The following is a 25,000-nucleotide window of genomic DNA, read 5'->3' as shown; positions in this document are numbered from 1 at the left end:
TCTTATTCCCCGCGGAGCTAGAGAGCCGACAGCAAGAAATACAACTGCGTTTGGTGGTTAAAATACATCGCACAGATATAACATAAATTATGACAATAGTAGTTACGATTAGTAATTTGAGGTTTCCTCTTTTAACTACGATTTGCTGACACGATGCGTGACGGCGCCAGTTTCTTTAGATTCGCAAGTTTAAAAATTAATGCCTTCAAACTTCCTGTCAAAAATCTTCACATTTACTACTAATTTTAAAAGCAGAAAAGCTAATTAATTTGTAAAAGTATAGTTTACGTACAGGTTTGTAAGCTGGAAGCACGAATACTCTTAGCTGACCATTGCACTTGCCTGCTGATTTATTTAGCTTTATCATAAACAAATTCTCCTCTTCTACCAGCCACTGATTCCAACATTTCCGCTGATGAATAAAAGTAGACGGCATTTACCTCTTTGTCGAACGCAAATATTTCATGAGTCTCTGAAATAGTGTGTTCATGCCTGAAGCGCGTTGACTCTAACACATTTTGGCAGTTAATTGCAAAATATTTGGTGGCTGAGAAACTCATATGCTCAAATGCACCCAATTGTAATGCGTTACAAGCCCTAACCTGCAAAAAACCTGTTTCTCCGCTAACCGTTTTCTCCTCTGCAGCTTGGGGATTCTACGGAATCTTTACTCGACATTTATCACTATAACATGACAAAATGTATTACATTTACTGTAATGCTAATCATCAACGTTTATTTGACTGAAATCCCGCACGAGTACGCATTGCGGACCTATTTTTTTGTAGTGGCAGGACAGTGCCCAGCCAATTTACATGCCTTTAGTTATGTGTCAGGCTCGCGTTGTGGTATATACATTAACGTAAGATAGTTTATTGTGCTTTGTTGAGCACTTTTATTTTCAATTTCGTCCGTCAGGGCCTGACCCTTTCGATTTCGATATGCACGAGTTTATGTTCAATATGCAATATTAATGATTTTCACTTTCTAGGAAAACAGCCCATGAAACCGGAAGTGGAATACATAAACTGTAACGTGGATAAAACTGACCCAAATTATTCTAATAATGTTTGCTATATGTCAGTTTTTCCATAGATATTATTCAAAAACTAAAGGGAATGCGTTTAAGTATTGCAACTTTTATATCGCTTCCAGAATAGATTGAAAAAGGGCGGTGTTTTGAAATCTCTTTATCGGGAATTTCACACACGGTTTCCGGGAATTTCCCTTGCACTACAGGTACTTAAGTTTAAATATCATTTATGTCTGGTCGCTATAAAACAAGAGAAAAGTTTGGTGGGGTTCATTTGCTTTGGATCTTTCGGAGAGAATATTTGTTTGATATATCGTTTCCTTCGATTGGCGATCAACATGAGACCTCAAGAGAAACAACTCCTCGATAAACGGCTGAAGGATTTTATGGAAGAAGTCATTCCAGTTGAATTATTTCCGTACCTGCCTTGCTTAATTCCTCAAGACAGAGAGGAAATTGAGGCGACACAGACTAACCATGGACCTATTTATGCCACGAGAATTCTCGTCGACCGCTTGAAACGAAGAGATGGAGGGTTTGCAAACTTTGTTCAAGCGTTACGGAAGTGTGGAAGCGCGCACACGGCCTTACTATTGGATCCATATTATATGATTAAGGGTTAGTAGATTCTTTTGTTCTTCTTTTTTGTGTTACAAACGTCTGCTTTCGTCAGTACTGATGGTGGTCGGCAACAGTGAAAGAGAACAATTGTGGTCAAAATCACTTTAGCTTGTCAAAAGCTCACTCATGAATAATAATACATGTACGGCAAAAGTCAGTCGTGAATTCCTCAGGGCACCAAAAATCTTTTAGAAGTAAATAGATTAAGACAGCCAGGGAATTACTTCAAATTAATCAAGATTAATTGTGATTTTTGTGTTTGTCTCCATTCACTTAGGCAGCTCAGTGACAATGATCTACTGCGATGGCGCTCATAATTCTTTAGGACGTTACTTAGTACATTTAGCGCCTTCGGAGATGTCATTCTTGAATTCCAAACTGATTCTTTGCAACAGGTCGTATTGCCACGTTCACATTCAAATTTAGTAACTGTTAGCTACATCGAACTGACTGAATAATGATAGTTAAACGGATCGAAGAGAAAACAGACTACAACTCTTATGTTTTACCGGCCACAAACGAAAACAATTGCGCATAAATACACATGATTTCGCTTGTCTAAATACACATGATTTCGCCAGAGGTTATGGACTTCGTACTGACAGAAGGATTCGCAGGATGTTGACGATCTCTTTTTAGCGGCGAAAGGTACATTTGTACAATCTTTTTCACGGGAAATCAGTTTTAAGTTGCTTATCACTGTATCATATCCTTACTTTTTTTAAATCTGGGGTACAATACCTTTGTATTTTCTCTTTCGTTTTTCTTTGACAAAGATGACGGCGCGAACGAAGCAGCCCCCGATACTAATGGGTCTGGACCGGCAGATTACACCTTGATTGGCACAGCTATTGGTGAGTACCGTTTGTTTGTCGCTTTAGTCTTACCAATAAAAATAGCATACAGGGGAAAATCGGAGAACCCGGAGAAAAACCCCTCGAAGAAGAGCAAGGGCGCTGTTACACTGGGCAATGATTCGTGCAACCTGTCTCGCAATGGTGTTGCGAGACAAGTTGCACGAAAAATTGCCCAATGTAACACACCTTGCAACAGCCAAAAACGTTGCGAGACCAGTTGCAGAAACCTTTGTGGAATGTAGAATTGAGTTCTACTTTCCGCAACGGTTGCATTTGCGCAGTGTAATATCTGCCAAGCAACTTGTGTCGCAAGGGTTTGCGGCACCAACCAATGAAACTGTTCCTTTAACTTCATGTGATCATCGAAACGAGACAAGTTGATAAGTGGATAACACAATCAGACCAATTTCCCATACGATCACTAACAGCCACATTGTTTTTTTCTCAGATCTTGCCATTCCTGGAAACCTCTTGCTTGCAGGAGGAAGTGAAGAGCCAGCGTACGATTGTAGTAGATTTGAAATGAGAGTGGCTGAACGCTACAAAGACCGAAAATCTGAGGACAACAAAAGAATTCGAGAAAAATTTCAAAAGGTATCATTACTGAAACAATGAGAACCTTAAATTACCAATGCGGTCTTGGAGCGTTTGGGATAAACGCATTTCACGTAGCTTCTCATCACCTGTATACAATTAGCACATTGCTGGAAGGGACTGGAAACTTCTCACCGGTTTCCTCTCCATTGCTTTGATACACATCACAATTGTCATTATTCTATAAACCTCAGGTACATAGCATTCTTATTTGTAGTTGGAAATGTCATAGTTGCGTTTCGTCCGTCTGCTTTATTTTTCCTTTCGTTCATACTGTCATCTCTCTTGAAGAATATGAATTCAAGGGCTGTACTGTTCGTTCCAGCTCGCTTTGTTACATAAATCTATGGTCCGATGGCGAAGAAATAAAGCAATCAGTAATTGAGGATAAAACAACGTGTGTAACTTACATTGAGAACCGTAAAAGCAAAGTTAACAAGACTTCATCTCTTGGCAATATCATCCACTAGCGAGCAGTAGAATACAGCAGACTGGTCTTAAAAAAGAGTGCTTTCTGATTATCATGCTTTTCTTTGTTAGCGTCTTCCCCAAGGCGTAGTGTTTGTTAATACAGAGAAGGGATCCATCATTTCCACCTTCCGGCTGTCAAGTGAGAAGGCTGCCAGTGAATTATGGGAAATGTACACTCAAGGGACGTTCCAGTCGATGCTTCAAGAGGTTTTGATGGAAGACGCGCTGAAAGATGACGCAGAAAAGCCAGAAAAATCACTGGAGTTACAACTAAGCCTGGTTAAAGAGCGTTTTGAAAAAATTCGAAAGAAACTTGCAGGTTTGTAAATCGGATACTTCTCCGAGGATCAGCCTATTCAACTTCGGGGTGTTTGAGAGCTGTACTGTTTTCCATACAGTCTCCCACCATTAATATTCATTGGTGATGTCTTTCCAGGAGCCCATGACTAAGAGCGTACAACTTCACGGTATTTGTGGAACGGATTACTTAAGCTTTGTAATATTTAGAGAAATATTACTAGAACTTTTTGTTGAATGAAAAGTGGCAGCTCATGCCAAAAGTATTGTCAAAAATAGAAGAACAGTGGAAGAACAAAACCCTTTTGATGGGTCTGATATTAAACTCCTTCTTCGTTAGCACCTCAAAACTTGACTCAATAATACAAAAACAGGGTCGTTTTTATCAATGCAAGGGCACTGTTTAAGAGAAGAGATGGGACAGAAAAAGTACGGATATAATGTTTACGGATTAATTTCGAGTGTTTTTTTTGTATTTGCCATCAGAGATTGAACGTGATCAAGAAAGAGAGAGGTCGCTCTGCTTCCCTGGTGAACAAGGTAAAATAAACGCTAAAGCGTGAAAAAAATTGAGGGTGCTCTATTCATTCATTGACTACTACCTAAGCTTCTATCGGACTACTTCATTTGGTAAGCTCTACGCAGTACCTAACTTTATTGTGAAAATGGTATTTGGCATAGAGATGAACTCTTAGTACGTCTCAGATTCGCGAACAGAGCGGGGAAAAGGACATAAAAAGTCCCCTCTCATAGGCTTCCTATTGCCTTCATTTGACACACTTTGTTTCCCTTTATCACAAGTCCACAAGACGTCCTTAAAGATCTTGTGTTGTTAATTGGACACTTAAACAAAGTATAATTCTTCAAGGCATTTACCCCAAAGATTCCACTAGATATTACGCATGCGCACCGTTTGTCCTGCTTCAATTGCACTTGCCATCTTGTTAGCTTGTTTAGAAACTGGAAACTTTTTTTTCTTCTTACTGGTTAGGACGCCTGCCTTGAGATCCGAAACTCTCGGGTTAAGGACTCGTTCTGACCACTCGTTGAATTTGTTCCTTGTAATCCCTAGTTCAATCTCTCCACTGCACTTGTAAATAGCCAACTGGTTTGCCTCCGTCCAGTTGGGATTCTTAACAGTTGTTGTTGTTCAGTTCCGTCGTTAGATATGAAAAGCCCTTTGGGAAGTGGTCAATTAAGCATGTAAGTTTTATCGACGCCATCCTTGCGGAACGGTTCCGCTTGACGTACAGTGACCTAGAAAAGGAAAGGAACTTTATTCAAGTGTCTACCTGTAGTCGTTCTAGTGCTGGAGCACTAAATGGGGACACTGTAAACTGAAATTAACAATTAACGCAAATCAAGTCTGGGAGTCGAACCTGGGCCACACTGGTGGGAGTCGAGTGCTTTCATCACTGAGCCATCCCTGCGCCGCTGGTTTGTTAGGGTTGTGAGACAATCCTGTCAATTGGACTAGCAGTTTTACGTCCGAAAAACTATGCCGGACAAATCGGCTGTTACATGTCACCAGAGCTTCAGCGGAGTTGAGAAAATCAGTGACTGATACAAATGCTTTTCATCTTTTTTTGCAGATAATGGAAGCTTTGCAGACGATGCTGACGAAGTTGACATAGAGATTCCTCCTGGTAATGGAATTGTCTTCTCTTATAAAAAATGGTTGGAAATTCCAAAGTGATCCGAAATAGAAAAGTCAGAAAATGCAATAGAACTTTTCTTAAAGAGCGTAAAGCTCTTAGCAACCGTCAGATTGGAGTATGAGGACGACTACCCGTACGAGTCAGTTTTCAGTTCTGAGCATGCGCATTTCGAAAAATTTCGTTCTTTAAAATGCACGTACCCAGTACAGAAAACCCTTGCTCGGAGTCGTTCTCTTACTCCAATCTGAAGGTCGCTATTAAGTCTTCGTCAACTTACAAGAACTTTTTATGTGCGATTTTTAACGTTCTTTCATAGAGCTAGTGTGGCGGTTAACACCTGCGATGAAGCTCGTATTTTAACGAAGTTTTTTTTTTCTCAACTTCCTCTTTATTCAGCGAGTGAACCATATCATTAATAAAACGTCTTTGAGACTTTGCAGTTTATTTTAAAGCTCAATTCAGTAAATCGCCTTTTCAATGCAATTCAGACAAGTAATTAAGAATAAAAATGAGCTATATCAAAGAATGACGTTTCGACGGCTCCAAACCATCATTATCAAATGATATCGCTCGTTTTCATTCTTCATTGATTTTCGAAAACTGTAGTCATCTTTTGGGACCACCGTAATTAGTCTTCAGAATTCTGCTTCATATGTAAATAAATGTTTTTTGTATGCGAAAGATTTCATACTTAGATTCTCTCTTACTCCCTGTTTGAAATCTTTAGAAATGAAGAATCAACTTTCATCATTTTTTGCGATTCCCCCTACCGATGATGGAGAGAATAAGATGACTGTATTAAGCTTAAAGATAAATGGATGAGGGAATCCTTTAAAAGTATTATTTTTATCCTTGCTATTATTATTACTTCACTGTTTAGTGTTTCTGGGAACTAAAGCAAACTCTCTTGGTGGGTGTGAGCTTGTGTTGAGAAACTATCAAAAGGAGTTGGCAGAGCCAGCCATCCAAGGCAAAAATACCATCATCTGTGCGCCCACTAACAGCGGAAAAACTTATGTCGCTATTGAGATCGCTAAAAAGCACCTGGATTCGTTCGAGAGAAATGCAGACCAGTCAAACGCATCAGGTAAACCACTTATCATCTTTTTTTTGTCTCTCTAAATCATGTCTTCCCTTGGAATAGTCTTAAAGTTTGACATTGATCCGAAGCCGCAAGATTTTGCTAGTTTTCGAGGGCGTCATCTCGGTTGATCGGGTAAATTCGACTATTTTGAGGGTAACTGTGTTTATCCTTCATCGTACCCCACAAGGGGTGAACTTCTGAATTCCCTGTCACATTGGCCCCTGAGCAGAAACGTTTCGATATCTTGCCCTTGGCGCATGCGTAGGCGGTTTGTTGCACACAGACAAGTCAGAATGGTCCTTGGAGTAAGCAATTCCTCCTTTTTTATCTAATGATCGTCGATAAAGAAAGAGATCTTTTCATAATGCGGATATCATTGTGCGGCCCGAATTTACCAAGGTCGAAATTGTTCGACTAGTTAATTATCATAATGACCGATTCGAGAAAATCGTCATACCTGTCTTACCACACGTGTAAATAAACTGAGCAACATCAACGTTAACTCTATTTGAGATCAAGAGAGGATAATGTCCAGGGACTGCGGAGGGGGAAAGGCTGGTAGGGCTATAGCCCCACCACATTTTTGCTTAGGTTGATTTTTCAGTGCTCGAGGTGACATGAATAATGCATGAATTTTACCTCTTGAAAGTAACAAAACGCGTCTTCTCTTACATATGCGCTCACGAAGATTTTTAGCTTAACCACTTTAAAATAGTCTTTGCGGTTGTGAATGTTGAGCGGTTTACATCAAAGTGCGAAGGATTTGTTGCAATTAGGGATTACTTCACATACTTAGGCTGAGAGTCAGTCAAAACCCCTTTATTTTGCTCATTTGCTTTTTTATTTTTGTGAGTAGTATAAAGGTAAAAGTGTTGTCTAACAGCCGACAATTAACTCAGCAACTACTTAGGGACGTTTTCGCAATATTAACAATGTGGTTTCCGTACTGCATGATCATGATACACTGAATAAAAACTTCGTTTGCACTCGAACTTGGTATATAACACAACTTTAAGAACAAGTTAGAAAGTTTTCAGGCTGAAATAGCAAAAAAATAAAAATAAAAACGTTCAGCTTCAGACCCAAAGTTATAACTTCTTTTAAAAAAGAGTGTAAGTTAGTGTTCTTAAATTAATTCTGGGTAATCTGAAGGCTCCTACAAAAAGGGTTCTCGTAAAAAAAGGAACGCATTCATCGTTGCTTCATTGCCCCCTCCTTGGATTTTCTGGCTGATTGGTTATGCTTGTCCCTTGTTTTCAGTAAGTCCGGGGTCTAGTGTTTCTACTTAATTTAATCGCCGTTGTGTTTTGTTTTACCACCCGCCCAAAAATTACAACTGAGTTCATCTTGGTTACTCAGTCTCTTTTAAAATTTATTCTATCCATCAGCAGCAATGAAAGCCAGCAAGGAGCAACCAAGGGTTGTGTTCATTGTCAGCACAGTGAACCTTGTTTTTCAGCAAAAAGAGCGATTTGAAGCTTTCCTAGGAGACAAATACTCAGTGGGAGAAATTTCAGGGTCGAATTGTGCGGAGATCCCGCTCAAATTCCTTCTTCAAAATAACGATGTCGTAGTGATGACCGCTCAGATTCTGGTGAACGCACTGAAAGCTGAAGAAAGAGGGAATCGAGTGGAGCTGAAAGACATCAGTCTGTTGTTATTTGATGAATGCCATCATGCTCACAAAGAGCACCCGTACAACAGTATCATGGAGACGTATTTAGCCTTAAAGTCTCAAGCTGGTCATCAGCACCGACTACCACAGGTAGAAAACCAGATATTCATGCAAAATAAGACGTTTTCCAAGCCGCCAGAATTTCGACCTGATCTTTGAATTCCATTCTCCAACTCAGGGGCTTTGCCATCCAGCGCTCCTGATTTTATGGCAGACCTTAAGGAGGCTCGAAATACTTTCTCCTTTTTTCAATAAAATAAACATATTCTGTCCTTAGATACATATCACGACGAAATTTTGTATTAAGTACCCATCGCAGATTTCTCACATTAACTTTTCCTCCAAAATAACGTTACCATGGCAATGATATTAGGCATTTCTTTGACCCTTAAAATCAACATATAGTGCCTTTTTTGAAGAAACAGGACGGTGAAATCTTCTCATTTAGCGTTACCAGATAATGTTAGAAATAATCTCTAAAATATTTAAAAATTCAACAAAATCTGTAGGACAGTTTTTCAGAAAAATAAGAATTTTTTCTAAATTTAAATTGACCTAAGCTAACATGCAAAAAATGAAACAATTCACAGTCCGGAAGCAGAAATATAAACGAGTAAAGTTGCAAAATCAGGAAAAATGAGGGGGTTACAAGATCGGCATTTACGCATGCGTCACCCGCTCATTCCAGTGCACGCGCGAGTGGAGCTAAAGGCCAACACAAACGGATTTAAGTGACGAATAAACCATTTGTGGAGAATTTTCGTAGTTTTCGTGAACAGGAGATGTCTATTCATATTCACATATATAGGAGTTAGAAGAAAGGTGAGCGAAATTAGCGGTATTTGCTTATTCCTGGTGACCCATTTGAATCACGAGCTGAAGCGAGCAGCTTACGAATTGCACTTGTGGCTAACGCGCGCGCTCACAGCTGAAAAACACTTTCGAGCCTCCTCCACGATTCAAAATGGGTCACCGGAAAAAGACAAATACTGCTAAACGCTGAATGGGAAGATTACACCGTCCCGTTTTTTCAAAAAACACAATATATCTTGATTTTAAGGCTCAAAGAAGTGCCTGATATCGTTGCCATGGTAACGTTACATTGGAGGAAAATGTGATGTGAGAAATCTATAATGGGTACTTAATACCCTTGCCAAATTTTGTCTTGATATGATTACGTTAACTGTATCTAAAGACAGAATATGTTTATCTGTTTGAAAAAAGGATAAACTATTTCGAGCCTCCTTAAGGAGGCTCGAAATAGTTTCTCCCTTTTTCAAACAAATAAACATATTCTGTCCTTAGATACAGTTAGGGCAATCATATCAAGACGAAATTTGGCCAGGGTATTAAGTACCTATCGTAGATTTCTCACAGTATGTTTTCCTCCAAAATAATGTTACCATGGCAACGATATTAGGCATTTCTTTGAGCCTTAAAATCAACATATGTTGTCCTTTTTGAAAAAACGGGACGGTGAAATTTTCCCATTCAGCGTTACCAGATAATGTTAGAAATACTCTCTAAAATACTTAAAATTCAACAAAATCTGTAGGTCAGTTTTTCAGAAAAATAAGTTTTTTTGAATTTTGTCTCTAATTTTTTTTTTCACCTACAGAATTTTTTTAAATTTGAAAGACAAACGGTTTAAATTAATCTAAGCTAACATGCAAAAAATGAAAAAAATTCACCGTCCAGAAGCAGAGATATAAACGAGTAAAGTTGCAAAATCAGGAAAAATTAGGGGGTTACAAGATCAGTATTTACGCATGCGTCACCCGCTCATTCTAGTCCGCGCGCGAGTGGAGCTACAGGTCAAAACAAACGGATTTAAGTGACTATTAAACCGTTTAAGTAGAATTTTCGTAGTTTTCGTGAATAGGAGATGTCTGTTTATATTCCATGTATATAGGAATTGGAGAAAGGTAAGCGAAATTAGCGGTATTTGTTTATTTCTGGTGACCCATTTGAATCATGAGCTGACGCAAGCAGCTTACGAATTGCGTGTGTGGCTTACGCGCGCGCGCTCAGCTGAAAACCCTTTCGAGCCTCCTTAAGTTGCAGACTGCCCCTCCATCTGCTCTGGAATTTGATCTTTTTTGTCCTTTTTGGTTCTGTTATGTTGTCAACAAGCTTTTCAATTGAATCAGAAAGGGAATAGAAGAGGGGCCATTAAAACAGAATACTACAGAGTAGAATAAAACAGTGCCGCTATAGAGCGTGCGAACAAGAGTGCCCTCTACTATAAAAGCAAATACTGATTCAAAAAGAGTGTTGTGCCCACCAGAACGACAATTTGTCATCAATCAATCAAAGGAAGAAAGAAGAAAGAAAAAATGCATGAGTTATACTGGCAACGGCCTTGGTCGGTCTGTATGGGGATAAACTCTGCCACTGTCTTGCCGTATGGCTCGACAAAAGGAAAGAGCAATGCTAGAAGTATACGCTACGTAAAGTATTTCGTTTGTTGCACGTGAAAAGGGAAATTTTATTCCCGTGTGCACTAAAGTAAATACGAGAGATTTACAGCGGTTTTCAATTGTTTCGTAAAACAAATACCAAAGTAATTACTTCGACCAATCACAGCAAGTGCAAACAGTGCAAGGAACCAATCCAAATTCTTATTAATTCCATGTAACCATGGATAGTAGTCTCTTTACTATCCATGATGTAACTTGCTCAAAGCACGGGAGAAACCGCCCGTGCAAGTCGCGATTGGTTTTGGTTTTCCTTCTGATTGTTTTATAAACTGCAGCGAGATTTTTAAACCAATAGCTCAGCGTAGCAATTGCAATCGCGTAATTACTTTCGAAAGTCATTTGAAAACTGATCTAAACAGGATATTTAACAATTATTCTACGAGGGCGCGCTGGATATGAAGGGATAGATAAGCGCCAAGTTGGTTATAATCATTTTATATCCAGCAAGCCCGAGTAGAATAATTGTTTTATTAAAAACTCCAGGATCAACAACTCTTCCATGTTGATTTTAATTATCTGCCTCGGTCAATTCCGGTCCAAAACGGCTTTTGTCGGCCATCTTTTCTCAGAGCTGCAAGAATGTTTTTCAGTTCGTTTTACTGCTGACGCGTTCCTTGACCATATTAGGTACAGCAGGTATATGAACTGATAGGCTGTGTCCAGCGAGCCAATGAAAATGCTGGGAATCTGATATCCGTAGTTAAGTTTTTAATAAATTTACTTATCTACCGTGTTTCTCGGCAGATTGTCGGGCTGACAGCTTCCCTTGGTACAGGTAAAGCTAAGAGTCGGGAGAAGGCCAAAGAGCATATCATTCTTGTTTCTGCAAACTTGGACGCCGAAGCCATTTCAACGGTGAAGGAAAATCGTGAGGAACTCGAAAAATATGTCAACATTCCTTCGAGAGAAGCACATTTTGTGCCCAAAGATGAGCAGGATCCATTCGAGAAGATCATCTCTAAGGTAATTATTTGTTCGGAATGAGATCAATGGAAGAGCTATGCATCTCAGTTTTAACAGGGGTCGAAAGTTGAGTTGCATGGTATTGCCCGTGAGTTATGGGCAAAATACATGTTTTCTTTCTTCAATGCAAAGAGTTCGAAATTTGGGAAATTGGCAGTTCTCAATTTATAAAAGAGACTTCGAAACCACTTAATTACACTGACATTCCATCTAACCGCTTAATGAAAATGTCGTGCGTAATCATAGGACCAATGATTTATTATTACTACTGAAGGAGATGAAATTTCAGAATGCAAGAAGCATGGATTTTGCATTAACGATTAAAAAATCAGCAGATAGACGTTCTGGGAGCGGAAAGAATTTTAACTGTTCTTACGAAAGGACACAGACAGGACAGACTTTAAATGTCCTTTACGAAAGAACTTTTTGGATTAAGTTTTGTGGATAAAAATTCCAGGCATCTTTTCCTTACTGTTGGTCATGTGTTTCGGAGAACTCTTCTGGACGCTACGGATTTCTTTTATTTGTATGCATCTACCAAGTTGTGTGTGCTCTAAAATAGGTAGAGAAACAGCAAGAAAAAGTTCGAAGCAGTCTTTAAAACTCTGAAATCCTGATATCCTGGTTTATGTGTCGCAAAATTAAATAGTAATTCCAGTTCTTTTCTTGGAAAAGGTCATGGGGAACATTGAGGCTCAGGTAAAGAAGTTTAAACAAAACAGTTGCAAGGCTCCGGTAGATAAGGGTGGTCAGCAGTATCGACAATGGGTGGAGCAACTCTACAAAGATTCAGTGGCAGAAGGGGATAGATACTTAGTGACCTACACAGAACATCTTAGAGAGTACCACGTCGCGTTGACCTTGAATGCAAACACACGTATGAAGAACGCCAGGAAGTACCTCACAAAATACTTTGAAGCTTTAGACACAGACAAGTTTACAGAGACTGACAAGAAACTGAAACAGCTTTTCCACAAGGCAATGAAAGTGCTGGACGAACACATCGCAAGATATGGTGAGCCTCAAAATCCGCGATTGCTTAAACTCAAAGAATTGATTTTGAAGAACTACACAGATGTCCAAAGCCGACAAGATAAAGAAGAAGATAAATCCAGCAAAAGCAGTGGTGAAGGTAGCGGTAGACATGAGGGAGGGCAAGATGATACTGACGAGAAAATAAAGGAACGTGACGCTGGAAATGAGTTGCTGAAGAACGATGAAAAACAGAAGGAAGAGGGCATTGGCGGTGAAAACGAAGCGAGTGCCGTAGTAAAGGAGACTGAAAGATGCGAATGTGACGTTTCAAAGAACGATACTTCATCAGATAAAGCGGGGAAGACACCTCCTGAGGACGTCAGCGGTCACGCTTCGAAGACACAAGATGGCACGAGCACCGAAGAGGTCAGTCAGACAATTGATGGAGCTGGTGGACTGGAATACGCTGCCAGCGAACAATCGGAAGCTCAAAACGAAGTAGATACTGTGATGGAAGAAGTGAACGAACAAGGATCCGAGACCAACGAGAGCACTTCATCTGACGGTGCAGAAGAGGACAAGGCTCTTGATGAACAGCGAGCCCATCATCCTGAGTGGGAGGGTCCTAAAGGCATTTTATTCACCAGAACTCGCGAGTCTACTGAAGCCTTATTAGACTGGATCAAGGAAACCGAGGAACTAAACGCTGTCCTCAGGCCCGAACATCTTGTTGGTAGCGGAGATGGAAACAGTAAGTCGAGAAGATATTCTTGTAACATTAACTCGCAAAAGACGTACTATTAAAATCAATTTAACTTGTTTATGATACCTAACCTAATCAATTCTCTAGAAATTACACGTGTCTGTAGATATACACAAGCAATTTTATAGCGGTATAAAGCAGGTAAATCAGGAAGAAATACAGCAGTTCTGTACAAACAAAACGATAGGCGCATGACTAAATATTGCGTAGCATAATAATATACATGAAAAAATTACTCGATTCTGATTGGCTGAGAGCAGTGCAGTTCAAGTGTAACACAGTGCAAAAAGTGTAATGTACCATTTCAAAAAGTGTATTATAACATAGCGTGCGTGCTAGTCCCACACAAATCCAATTTAGCGACTATGATGTATTTCTCTTCATGTAGTAACCCAAGTTATTCTCGCATTTTGATTGGTTCTTGCGTATGATCTCTTAGAGGACGGGTCTTTCTGCACGTACCGGAAAGCATTGTGTTTTTGGTCGCTAAGGATTAGTCTTTATTTGGAGTTGTTTTGTTTTCTGTCTTTTGTTTCTTTTGTTTTACGTAATTTGTGCTCCAGTACCTGCAGAAGCTGCATAGAGGACAGACGCACGATTGACTTCACCATCCGCTCTTATGCGAATAAAGTTTAATTCTTTATTATACAAAACAAATAGATTCCACGTTGCCGTGCGTCTGTTCAGTAATAGATCACAGAAGACGTCAAAATGTGGTCAAAATCTTGTTATCGTTGTTTTTATTACATTTTGTTCAACCTGCCGAAAACAAATGAATTACATGAAAAATCAACAAGACAATTGGAATAGCGCGGAAAATAGTAATCCGAATCTCATTTTTAAAAATACAGCTACACTGAACTGAAAATATTCAAAAACATCAATCACGCATTACTTATAAACTCATCGGTATAACTGTATTTGCAAAAAAAGTGAATTTAGCTTGGTGAAGTGGGAAAAAAACCCTGCACGTTTCCTGGAGTCCGTCATCAGCAACTGCGCTGTGCGTGGCAATGTGAGCTCGGCATCCTTCTCTACAATCCATTTTGACTATGTCTACATTTTCATTGAGTACTTTGACTTTGTTTGCCAACGTTTTCTTTAAATGAAGAAGCGAATCCTTTGTTTTCAAAATTTAGAAAAACCAGATGAATCGTTCTCGGTCGATTGTCGCTCAACGTGCTCAACTCAACTTACTTGTGGTGTGTTTTTAACCAGTCAATAGGATCGTTTGTTTTCCCTAACCTAGTGCTGTGAGAACTTTGTAGTCAATCTCAAATAAAACGTGTTATATCGCCAAATTTATTGTCGCTATGTTATAAAAGAATTGGTTCATGCTTTTAGCTGTGCATATATCGAGTTATGGATGCACTTGGGAGTTTGCTAAGCACTCGAGAAGCTAGAGTCGCACTCGGCTATCGCCTCGTGCGACTCTTACGCTTCTCTTCTCTCGTGCTCAGCAACCTCCCGCGTGCACCATTTAACAATAGGCTGAATAGCAACAGAACGGGAACGTCAGTGGCGACGTGGCGCGCAGCAAAACTACCAATGAGAATTTAGAATAGAGAAGAAAAGAGTGGAGTCTATTCTATTCTGAATTCTCATTGGTGTTTTTTCTGCGCGCGCCGTCTTCACTGAAATCCCCGCTCCTGCCTCGTTCCCAGACGTCTCTCTTTTTTTCTAGGAACAAGAGCGCGCGCAAAGGACCAAGGGAAGGGGAAAAGGCGAGAGACGGCGTTTCGCCTCTCTCCTTTCTCCTTCCCGTGATCCGTGGCATGCTCGTTCCCAGTTTCTCGTGCTTCTAGCTCGCCTGCTTCTGCTTTGCGACTGAAATCGAAGCGCCTGAGGAGGAGGCAGTCTCTGCTTTGTTGCTAAATCAGCCTAATTATCCTGCGAAATCGCGCGGAATATCGCTGTTCACAGAGCCCTCGATATTCGTCGTGCGTACTCAACGTATATTCTGCGATATACGTAATTTTGTGTGTCACGGAGAAAAATGGTAGTTTTTCCAGCTTTTTTTTTTTCAGTAAACGTAGAAAATTGTGTTTTGTCATCAGTGTGTTGAATAATAAAACTCGATATATGCACGCTAAGCACTGAGTCAGTCAATCAAGCACGGGCCCTGGATGGCGCAATTTATGGCGCAGATTTCCCTGATTGCGTGGCCGAACACAATTTCCGCGCGCTCTTGCTAAAACATAAACATGGCTTCAATACAGCAATCATTTCATTTGCTCAATGCATCCGCTATCTGTACTGTTTTTCCTCATAATTGAACAAAGTGTTTTGATGGTTTTAGTCTTTTATGAGAAATGTATGCAGAAAAGGTAACGATGCAAAGAACTCCGCAATTCGCAGATTTTTCTTTGTTATCGAAAGAACCGTCGAACGAACCCAGTTAAATGCAGCGCATGCGCAGTAAGTTAAAAAAATGCCATTGAATGCGGAATAGCTTTCTTGAAGATACGCCGATTTCTCGAGATCCACTCGTTAGAATTTCAGGAAATTTGGTATGAAAATACGTTAGGAAATAAGTGACTGGGGTACTCAAAAAATTTTGAACTTTAACAGACGAAATTATAGATATTCCATTGAACCTTCAACGATGGATAATTAAAGACCTCTCTGTCAAAATTATTATTAAAATAGTGTTTACTTGTGAACATGCAAATTATAAAGAAAATGTGACGACCAGATTTTCTGCAAATCAACATAACCGATTTTAAAGGCCTTTTTATATTTATTCATGTTGCCATGGCAATGGAATATTCGTCAGCTCAACTATCAAAAAACCAAAGTTCGTGTTGTTACCATTTTTGGCGACCAAAGGATCAAGGGTTTTAGAGAAAAAGGTAAATGAAACGTGGGTATCAAAAACTGTGTTCAGTCAACTTAACCATCTCAATTTTTTTTTCATGTATATCATTAATAAGTAATCACATGATTTCTACAAAGACTTCAAATTCAACTCGCCCTATGGGCTCTTGCAATTTTGGTCGTCTTTGAAAAAAAATAATCGTGCTTATTTATTCCAAATTGCACTCGCAATCATGTGATTACCTATACAAATTAGATCGACTGTTCTTGACAATTATAATTTAGGCACGAAATAGCCTTTGCGTTGAACCCGGAACGAAAAAACTCGACTGGTTATGGAAACTGAAAATATTTAAGCTTAAATTCCAACCTATGCCCAAGCTCTGTCCACCGGCTCTACCAGCTGAGCTGTCGGGCTCTAAATTTACAAAAAACATTTCAATCCCATCAGATACTGATATTTGAAAATCCCGCGAAATGTGACTTTACACTATCGACGATTTCGATTTGTTATACTTTACTTTCTATGTCAGTGATTTTGGTTGATCGTTCATTGTTCAGTGATACGAAGGGCATTCTTAACGAGACGTCTTCATGATTAGTCCCCAAGAAAACACCACAGTGAAGCACTTATCCAATTCAAATATCATTTGCTTTTCAGTCGGGATGACTCAGAAAGAGCAGGAAGAAGTCATCAAGCGATTCAAAACAGGAGAAAAGAACCTTCTCTTGGCGACCAGCGTGGCTGAAGAAGGGTTGGACATCAGTGACTGTAACTATGTCATCCGTTATGACATGATGGGTAATGAGATCTCCTCTGTGCAGTCCAGGGGACGTGTCAGGTAGGTCAGTTATACCGTATACTGCTAATGGTGATAACAAGTTCACTTCTTTGTCAAGGGGTTCATGAATGGCGAAGTCACTACTAAGGGGTCTACCAAATTAACTAAGCACAAATAAATCAAATGCTAAATTTAACTAGGCAAAAGGAAAATCAGACGACCGGGAGTAATTTGGCCTCTTTTAACAAAGTAGAAAATAAAATAAAAAACTTTATAGTTGACTTAAACCCGTGCCCCATTGACAAATTGCAAATTCTTGCGCTATCCTTGTAGTCGTGGTATTACGTACAGTTTTGACTGGTGTATCTCATTTCAAAATATTTTCACCCCTCTTTGAAGAAAGCAGAGAATTATTTTGGAACTGGACTACTCAGCGGAGCACCATTCCATGGTACATTGATTGTTCAATCTGTTCAACAGAGCAAAAGATGGCAAGTACACCGTGTTGGTGGGTCATTCAGGAGCTAAGAAAAGGGATACCGCCAACAACTTTCGAGAAATCTTAATGACCGACGCCCTCAATCTAGTACAGAACATGAAGTCAACGGTGTTCATCAAGACGGTATGTATGCCTGACATAAAAATGTCAATGCTGTGATGCCTTGTAGTTCCCTGTGAAGATCTTATCTCATGAACAAGCCATTGCAAGAGTTTGAGTAACAAATAAGGTGACAAGCTGTGATTTCCTGAAACAACAGAACTTACGAATCAGATGGAAATGTTCAAGAGCTGCTTCAAGTTGCTTGTTTGTGAGCCTAAGATATTATAGGTCGTATTCTTGTGCAAGACAGTTCCTCAATCTCGTTTCCTTGAGTTATTTGTATTTTTCACTGTTCCAGGTCAAGGAGGTTCAACGAAAGATTATTCAGGATCGCTCTCTCAAGAAGCTGGTGCGTGCCAGTCAGAAGGCAGTATTTTTACCAGATGACGTGAACTTCCTCTGTCGAAAGTGTGCAGAGTTTGTATGCCAGGCACACGATGTCCGTCGCATTAAAAAAAGTTACTATGTTATCACAAACCGTGACTGTCGTGACAATAAGGTAAAGTAGCTATAGCCAACTCTCAAAGACTGCTTAACACTTTAACAATGTTTTAAAGATTTGCCAACTAAAGTAAGTTGTAAGAAAAATGTACTCTGTGATGAAGTCTTTATATTTAAATACGTATCATGTTCATGAGGAGAACACTGTAAAAAGGTCGATGTGGTCTCAGCACCAGAAAAGGGCATATGTCGTTGGTCGTAGATTAGAATAATCAATACTAAATACACGAGTACTAGTTGGAAAAAGCACTCCAGTGAGGTCGTTGCCAGGTGGTTTTATCCATAGGGTTCATTAATTGAAAATTGCATTTCAGGTCATCTTTTAAAATTCGTCGCATCTGAAATGTCTTTTTGTACCTTTATTGCAAAGGTGGACATTAGAGAACATCCTAATCCGAAGTCAATCGATGGTATCGAAATGAATAAGAGGATTTTCTGCAAGAAATGCCATGAAGACTGGGGGGTCACTGCTCTCATTTGTTCCTTTGAATGGCTGTGCATCAAGATCAACAGCTTTGTAGTGGAGTTCCCGAAAGATGACAAAGGTGATTGTCGCCGGAGGATCTTCAAAAAGTGGAAAGATCTGCCGTTTGCTATTCAAGAAGCTGAGCTGGAAGAGGTTCTACAGCTAGGTGCCGACAACTCGGAGACAAAAGACTTATTGGACCTGGACTTATGAAGACAAGGCGCAAAATCTCTCTTGACATTAAATAAAATATCCTCACAGGCCGTTAGAAATTAAACATACTTTAGCTGACTGGGAAGAGTATGCCATTGAGACCATAAAACACTTTCTCGTGATGTCTGTTACCACCGAACCATAACGAATCAATTTAAAAATGGATGCATCGTGGTGATAAAGGGTTCGATTCTAGCTAATTGAATTAGTCCTGACAGATTAAAAGGCTAGTTTCTCTCGCCTTGAATGTTTCACGTCAGTACATTGCTTTGAACACCTCTAACATATTTTAGACCTTTGAGTTACTAGCTTTATACTGAGGCCATTTTACGATTTTTAGTCTGTGAGGATGAGAAATTTGGTTCCCCCAGTATTAAAACAAACGGTTTCATTTCATATGTCGACAGGATAGATATAGGTGTATACTTAGTAGATGCTAGCAATAAAGTTTTCTCTTAACTTCAAAGACACGCGTGCTTCTGGTATTTTCCATGTCTCCTGAGCAATGAAGTTAACTTGATACAGGCTACTTTTAAAAGCGTCACAAAGTGTCCCCTTACCTGTCTGCTCAACCTTTATATCGCTATTTTCAGAATGCAAGCAATAAATATCACTAACGAGTCCTTTTAATTTTACTCTCGAAGTAAACACTAGTTCACCTCGACTCAACTCTAACCAAAATTCGTGGTGCATCCTACAATATGGAAAGAACTTTTAAGGATGGGCGTTGTGCACCAAACATGATATGCACCCGAAAAGCCTTTACCCTGGCTCATCCAGCTTAACTTCAAGGAAAGGAAACGAATTTGAAGGACAGTGAGACCTAAAACTACGAGCGGCATTTACGATTTATCAACAGACGTTTTTGAAACCCAGACTGAATATTGTGTCCTGTAGATGGCCTCTTACAGTATAACCTATCAAGGAATTTTTCCTGCTAGGTCCTTTGTCTTAACCTATAGCTTAGGAATTAATTATTACGATCAAGAACTCCTGCTTTTGACATTTCCAATAAATCAGTATGACAAAAATAGTACAAAGCAGTTGCTGAATTTATCTGTTCTTAAATCCGTTGTTTGCCGTTTCGCCTTCGGCTTTTTGTATAAGTAGTTCTTGGTATAAAGACAGTGGTGTCCTGTAAAAGTGTATAAGTTCCAATTTTGACTTTATCCTCTTCTCCGCAACTGCCGCTTATCTTTTTTCAAAGGATTCCGAATGTCCTCTATCCAGCGAAAATAAGGTGCTACGCGCGTGAAAAAATTATAACGACCCTTGACCCCACATCCATCGCCCCAGCTCACAAGTCCGGCGACAGTCCAACGATATTTTCTTGATCGGGAATCGTAGCGTTCACGCAGAAACGGTCCGCCGCCATCTCCCCGACACGAATGTTTGCCAGGCTTGTCACCACCTCCGGCGCAAAACATAACAGTGCTGTTAAATGCCTCTTTGGTGCTATTTTTGCAAACCTTATTTGGTGAGATTGCTAATGCTATGTGAACAGTAATCTCACTTCGACTTTTCTTTCGGCTCTGTTTAGACTTCTTGTCTTTTTTTGAATTCTTTTGTTTTTCTCCCCATCCAGCGACAAAACCATGTTTCCCTGGTACGGCCAAGTCCTCATTCATTTCCGGCAAACATACCAGGCTGACGTACTTTCCAAGCTTTACTGTTCTGTCCAGCTTTACAAGGGCTATATCATTTTCGTGACTTTGACGTTCATAGTTGTCGTGAATAAAGATTTTTGACGCTTCGATGATTTGTTCAGGACTTGTCTTTCTGTCTCCCAGATGATGCCCACCTGCTTTGATTGTGTACCTGTGAATAATCAAGAACAATAGTCATCAACCACTGGTGAAATAGGCAAACCTGGCAATTCATCTTTACACTGGCCGCGTTCTATTAGAAGACTTCTTACTCGTACAAACGCCCATTAACTGTGTAGCCCAGATTGTTCACTCAAAAGCCGGATAATTTCATCCTTTGGATAATTAAGTCACTATCCAACAGTTTCAATCCAATCTGTGCAAAGAGAGATTTTAGTAGTTGCTTACGTCACCTTGAATATGCATACTCTAAGCACAGGCTTAGCTAAAGGGCTTGTACAGAGACTTAAGCCAAATTTAACGTGAAGCTGGCTGTTATACGGCCTGGAGTCTTGTTGAAAAAAGAGCAATTTTTGAGGTACATACCACCTTAAGTGAAGTTGGGTGAAGTTTTATTTTATGAAGGAAGCACGTAATTGCCATAGGATGATGGACTTGTAGCCCTCAAAAAGACTAGACCAGACCACAACACCGGGAACTCTGTGCCCTGCTTTTACTTCCGAAAGAGTTTTTTTTTTTAGCAAAGGTTTTTACTTGAGTTTTCTGCTCTCACCAATTTAATGACCTCCTGCATAGTAGATCGGGTTCGACTCAGAGAAAGCAAAAAACTTCCAACGATAATTTCATGGCGGTATACTAGGGCCTTTGCTTTTCTTGCTTGATATTAATGATCTACCTAACTTCTCTGAGTCCTTAACTTTCAGGATTTTTGCTGACGATACAAATCTGTTTGCCTCAGTTCGCGATTTGATAACTCTTGAAATATGAATAACCTCTAAATTAGCAAAGTCAAGGAATGGTGCGATCTTAACAAACTTTCTATAAATTACACCAGCACCAATTATATGATTATTAAATCATCAAGGAGAACATGTGGAAGAATACAAATAAAATCACAAAACATGGATGGTTCGTGCCACCGGGTGTTATGATCGATAACTCATTAAGTTGGAAATGTCACATCTCTTGAGTATCTCGCGCAATACTGGCATTGTTTCAAAATTAAGGCATTACCTTTCTATTTATGAACTCAAACAAATCTATTGTTGCAATAGCTTAGGGCAGGGCTTATAAAACGCACCTACAAAAATTCCACACGAAACAAAATACAGTCCTACGATTAATGTTTTTTGCAACTACATCTGGACCCTTCAGAGAAACTGCGCTCTCCCTTATCTAAATCTTCTGGATATTCTAACAGTAAATAACGTTTACCGTTTCCACACTCTAAAATTTACTCATTTGTGGCGTAAAGGGCTTCTGCCTAACGTGTTTGACAATCTTTTTAAATATGCCAGCAGCCGGCATACATACTTCATACAAGATATGGATCTAAGCAAGCCGCGTCCTCGAACCAACATGGGCAAACAATTAATGTTCTCGTTTCAGGTAATAGATCTCTGGCGCGATATAATCTTCATCAGGTGAAAGACCTCACTACATCTTCCTTTCCTAAAGAAATCAAATGCTATTTGCTGTCAGAACAATTCTCGAAAGTAACCTGAATAGACATTTTATTATTAACTAGAACTCAATTATGCTATAGTTCTTCTCCCCTTGTCTCTCTCCTTTTTATTAAAACGAACTTAAAAGAGTCTTAGGGGCTAACTCACTCACGGTTCCTTTAGCCTCTAGGCTCCAAATACTTAATTACTATTCCTTGTTATCCTATTGTAAAATTGTGATGTATATAACATTTTTAAGTGTGAGTCAATAAAGATTATTAATGTTCTTTTTGTTGGAGGTTGATTGGAAAACGAAGAACGTATTGCAAGGTGGCAAAATTCGTAAACAACATACCTGGACGCTGGACGAACGATTGGTCTCCATGTTTTGGAATAAAAACAATGAGCTGCAGTGATGACCCATTCCTTATGAATCAGCGCTCCGTTACACACAAGTGAACCTTATAACAAAAAGAAAAAAACATACTATTAATTTAAACAAACCGTGTTATCTCTCTTGCAATTACTTGGAAAGAAAGAGACAAAGCCAGCTAAACGGTTGGGTATCACTTAGCGCGCCCATGGGCCATGGATGGTATATAGGCTCCATGACAATAGCTATTGGCAAGAAGCCGCTTCTTCTATTCAATTGTTTATATATCCAGATTTCTCAACATGTAAAATGTGCGTCGAACTCAGAAGATTCCAGGAATTAGCATTTACTGAAACGGTAAAAGTTATTGTAGACAACTGTAGATAACAGGCAAGTAAACAGCCACAATGAAACAATTTTCCTTGGTTTTTGGCAAGACGAGAATTTCAGCCTCACGTTGGTCGTTTGACCGTAAAGCCAATGACGCAGCACCACCGTGGAGAGATATCGCAGAATCGATCTACTGTAAATGTGGGGCTGTGCCGGTGGGTGTTTGTTTGAAGCACGGCAGTTCCGTTGAAGTTTGGTTATATCAATCGAGTTGATAAAAGAGATTCGACTACCCTAGGGATATTATCAGCTGATTCCAATCGGTATGACCAAATATCCAGGCCGTTACGCAGGTAAAAGTGTGCTTATCAGGCCTTAGGTGCGATCACTGCGCCGTGTATTTCCAAACTGGACTCACACAACTCTTGTCGAATATCCTCTTACCGTCCCAGTAAATATTGATTTGCCAGGGCCACACGCCACTTGTTGCCTTGTTGCCACGCACATTTCGTGATCGTGGTTTGGTTACACTAATACCGCATTCTGTAGGACCTATATCATCATAAAAAACGAACTTCATGTTAAGGAAATCGTAGTTGGGTTCTTTAGTTCTAAGATGGAGGCTCGCGAGAAATCGCCGAAACGAGTGATAATTGGTTACCCATGAGTTAATGAATATTGTTATTAGCAATAAAAATGAAACCTTACAGAAATTGAGGGTCTTTTTTCGTTTCAAGAGATGATTGGCTCATTCTGGCGTAGTGGAAAGAGCACTCGCCTCCCCCCAATGTGGGCCGGATTCCATTCCCAGACTCGACTTCACGAGGGTTGAGTTTGTTGATGCTCTACACTACCACAAGAGGTTTTCTCTGGGTACTCAGGTTTTTCCCTCTCCTCAAGAGCCATTGTTTGATTTGATTTTTATGTACAATTGGTGCCCCCGGCAGCACTGGAAGACTTGGCACTTAAAAAACGTTCATCATTATTATTATTTTGATTGGCAAGTTGACGTAAAAACCGTCATACGTTGAGTATTCGCTCAAGATTCTACAAACCATTTTGGTTTAAATAACGGAAATCAAGTTCGATTCCTTGTTGTCTCCTTCAAAATAACCAGCGAATGTCAAAAGCAAGGAATGGAGCCTCAGCTGATCCTTACCTCTCTTCTTTGTGATAACTGTGCGCCGCACTGCATCAAATACATCTCCATAATACCTCAGAAATATCACATGACTCTTTTCTGGTTGAGAAACGACAGATGATAGTAACCGCTTGTTGGGAGTCTTTCCAATGGCAATGGCGAAAACCTGAAATGACTTTTCGCTCTCCAATAAACGCGCTGCTTTGGGATGACTCGTTCCTATGTTCAGAACTCCGGTGCTAATAACAAACATGGCTTTGTTGCTGTTGGTCCGCGTGTTAGGGACCACCCGCCGTCTTGTCATGTATATGGCCCTCCCTAGGGATGTGCCGCACCCCCCGGGTTTTTTTAGTGATCCTATCTTCTTTATTACTCTGTCTGAAGGAGATGCAAAATTTAAGGAGGTGTATGGTTTGCTGTTGTATGAGACTACTGCCACACGAATGTCCCCTCTCCTGTGAACAAAAAATATATCCGGTGCAATTTTCAGCAGGATGAATTTTTTATCCATCTAGTGTAACATGGCCCAAAAACGCCGCTTCATTTCTTTTCAATGAGAATAACTCTAAGTGTCGATTATAAAGCAAATTGACAAAATGATTTCTACTAATTCATGCGGTATTTCAAGTATTAAGAGCTTGAATTCGAAAGCCTTTCTTTCGTTTTCCTTTTGCATTGTTAAGTTAAAATTGCATGGATTCACTCAAGGCTCTACTCACGGAATTGTAGCCGCTAGGACCCTGATAAGCTCCTGAGCAAACTTAAGTCCAATTCTGTAGTCTTCCTTAGAAACGCCATTCGATCCGTCCACGAGAAAAATCACATCCAACCCTCCACTGTAATCTAAATCAAGCGAACGGCGTTTTCTTTGCTCCATTATTGAGCAAGAGCCATTTTTGCTGCATAAGTGTTCAACGTTCTTGTCTATAAGATTATGACGGATGAAAGCTGTGGCTTCATTAACATCCATGACGTTTTTTTCTGGAAATGAGAGAATTTTACACGTACATTATTTTAAATTCGTCTCCGTTTTC

The 25,000-nt window shown here is 39.8% G+C and overlaps 2 protein-coding genes across 4 annotated transcripts in view; one reads left to right on the top strand and one right to left on the bottom strand.

The window, feature by feature from the left end:
• The first annotated feature begins 1,153 nt into the window (after positions 1 to 1,153).
• LOC137993316 (ATP-dependent RNA helicase DHX58-like) lies at positions 1,154 to 18,853 on the top strand. 2 transcript variants are annotated; one of them, XM_068839081.1, is made up of 14 exons: positions 1,154 to 1,651; positions 2,431 to 2,508; positions 2,960 to 3,105; positions 3,646 to 3,895; positions 4,360 to 4,413; positions 5,466 to 5,519; positions 6,412 to 6,618; positions 8,004 to 8,380; positions 11,515 to 11,733; positions 12,409 to 13,459; positions 16,950 to 17,130; positions 17,551 to 17,692; positions 17,970 to 18,170; positions 18,543 to 18,853. In XM_068839081.1, exons 1-14 carry the CDS (start codon positions 1,372 to 1,374, stop codon positions 18,849 to 18,851), a joined length of 3,549 nt encoding a protein of 1,182 aa, XP_068695182.1. In that variant the 5' UTR covers positions 1,154 to 1,371; the 3' UTR covers positions 18,852 to 18,853. The 2 variants fall into 2 exon arrangements, with proteins under 2 accessions (XP_068695182.1, XP_068695183.1); XM_068839082.1 differs by having other exon boundaries at positions 1,170 to 1,651; positions 8,007 to 8,380.
• Positions 18,854 to 20,017: 1,164 nt separating this feature from the next.
• Positions 20,018 to 25,000, bottom strand: part of LOC137993322 (uncharacterized) — a 14,457-nt gene continuing 9,474 nt past the window's right edge. For both annotated transcript variants that reach the window (XM_068839090.1, XM_068839091.1), the window contains exons 6-10: positions 24,686 to 24,947; positions 23,985 to 24,421; positions 23,270 to 23,377; positions 22,478 to 22,583; positions 20,018 to 20,669 (exon numbers count right to left, since the gene is read on the bottom strand). In XM_068839090.1, the coding sequence (XP_068695191.1) occupies positions 20,018 to 20,669; positions 22,478 to 22,583; positions 23,270 to 23,377; positions 23,985 to 24,421; positions 24,686 to 24,947 (1,565 nt within the window). The remainder of the gene's footprint in view (positions 20,670 to 22,477; positions 22,584 to 23,269; positions 23,378 to 23,984; positions 24,422 to 24,685; positions 24,948 to 25,000) is intronic.

The sequence above is a fragment of the Montipora foliosa genome, chromosome 2 (genome assembly GCF_036669935.1).
Source record: "Montipora foliosa isolate CH-2021 chromosome 2, ASM3666993v2, whole genome shotgun sequence".
NCBI classification, from domain to species: domain Eukaryota; kingdom Metazoa; phylum Cnidaria; class Anthozoa; order Scleractinia; family Acroporidae; genus Montipora; species Montipora foliosa.
The sequence above is the reverse complement of the archived record's forward strand: the minus strand, read 5'-3'. Positions and strand labels throughout refer to the sequence as shown.

Coding starts and splice junctions, on each gene's coding strand:
- LOC137993316 (XM_068839081.1), top strand. CDS start 1,372: ATGAGACCTCAAGAGAAACAACTCCTCGATAAACGGCTGAAGGATTTT. Junction 2,509..2,959: donor CTTGATTGGCACAGCTATTG/GTGAGTACCGTT, acceptor TTTTTTTCTCAG/ATCTTGCCATTCCTGGAAAC. Junction 17,131..17,550: donor CAGTCCAGGGGACGTGTCAG/GTAGGTCAGTTA, acceptor TCTGTTCAACAG/AGCAAAAGATGGCAAGTACA.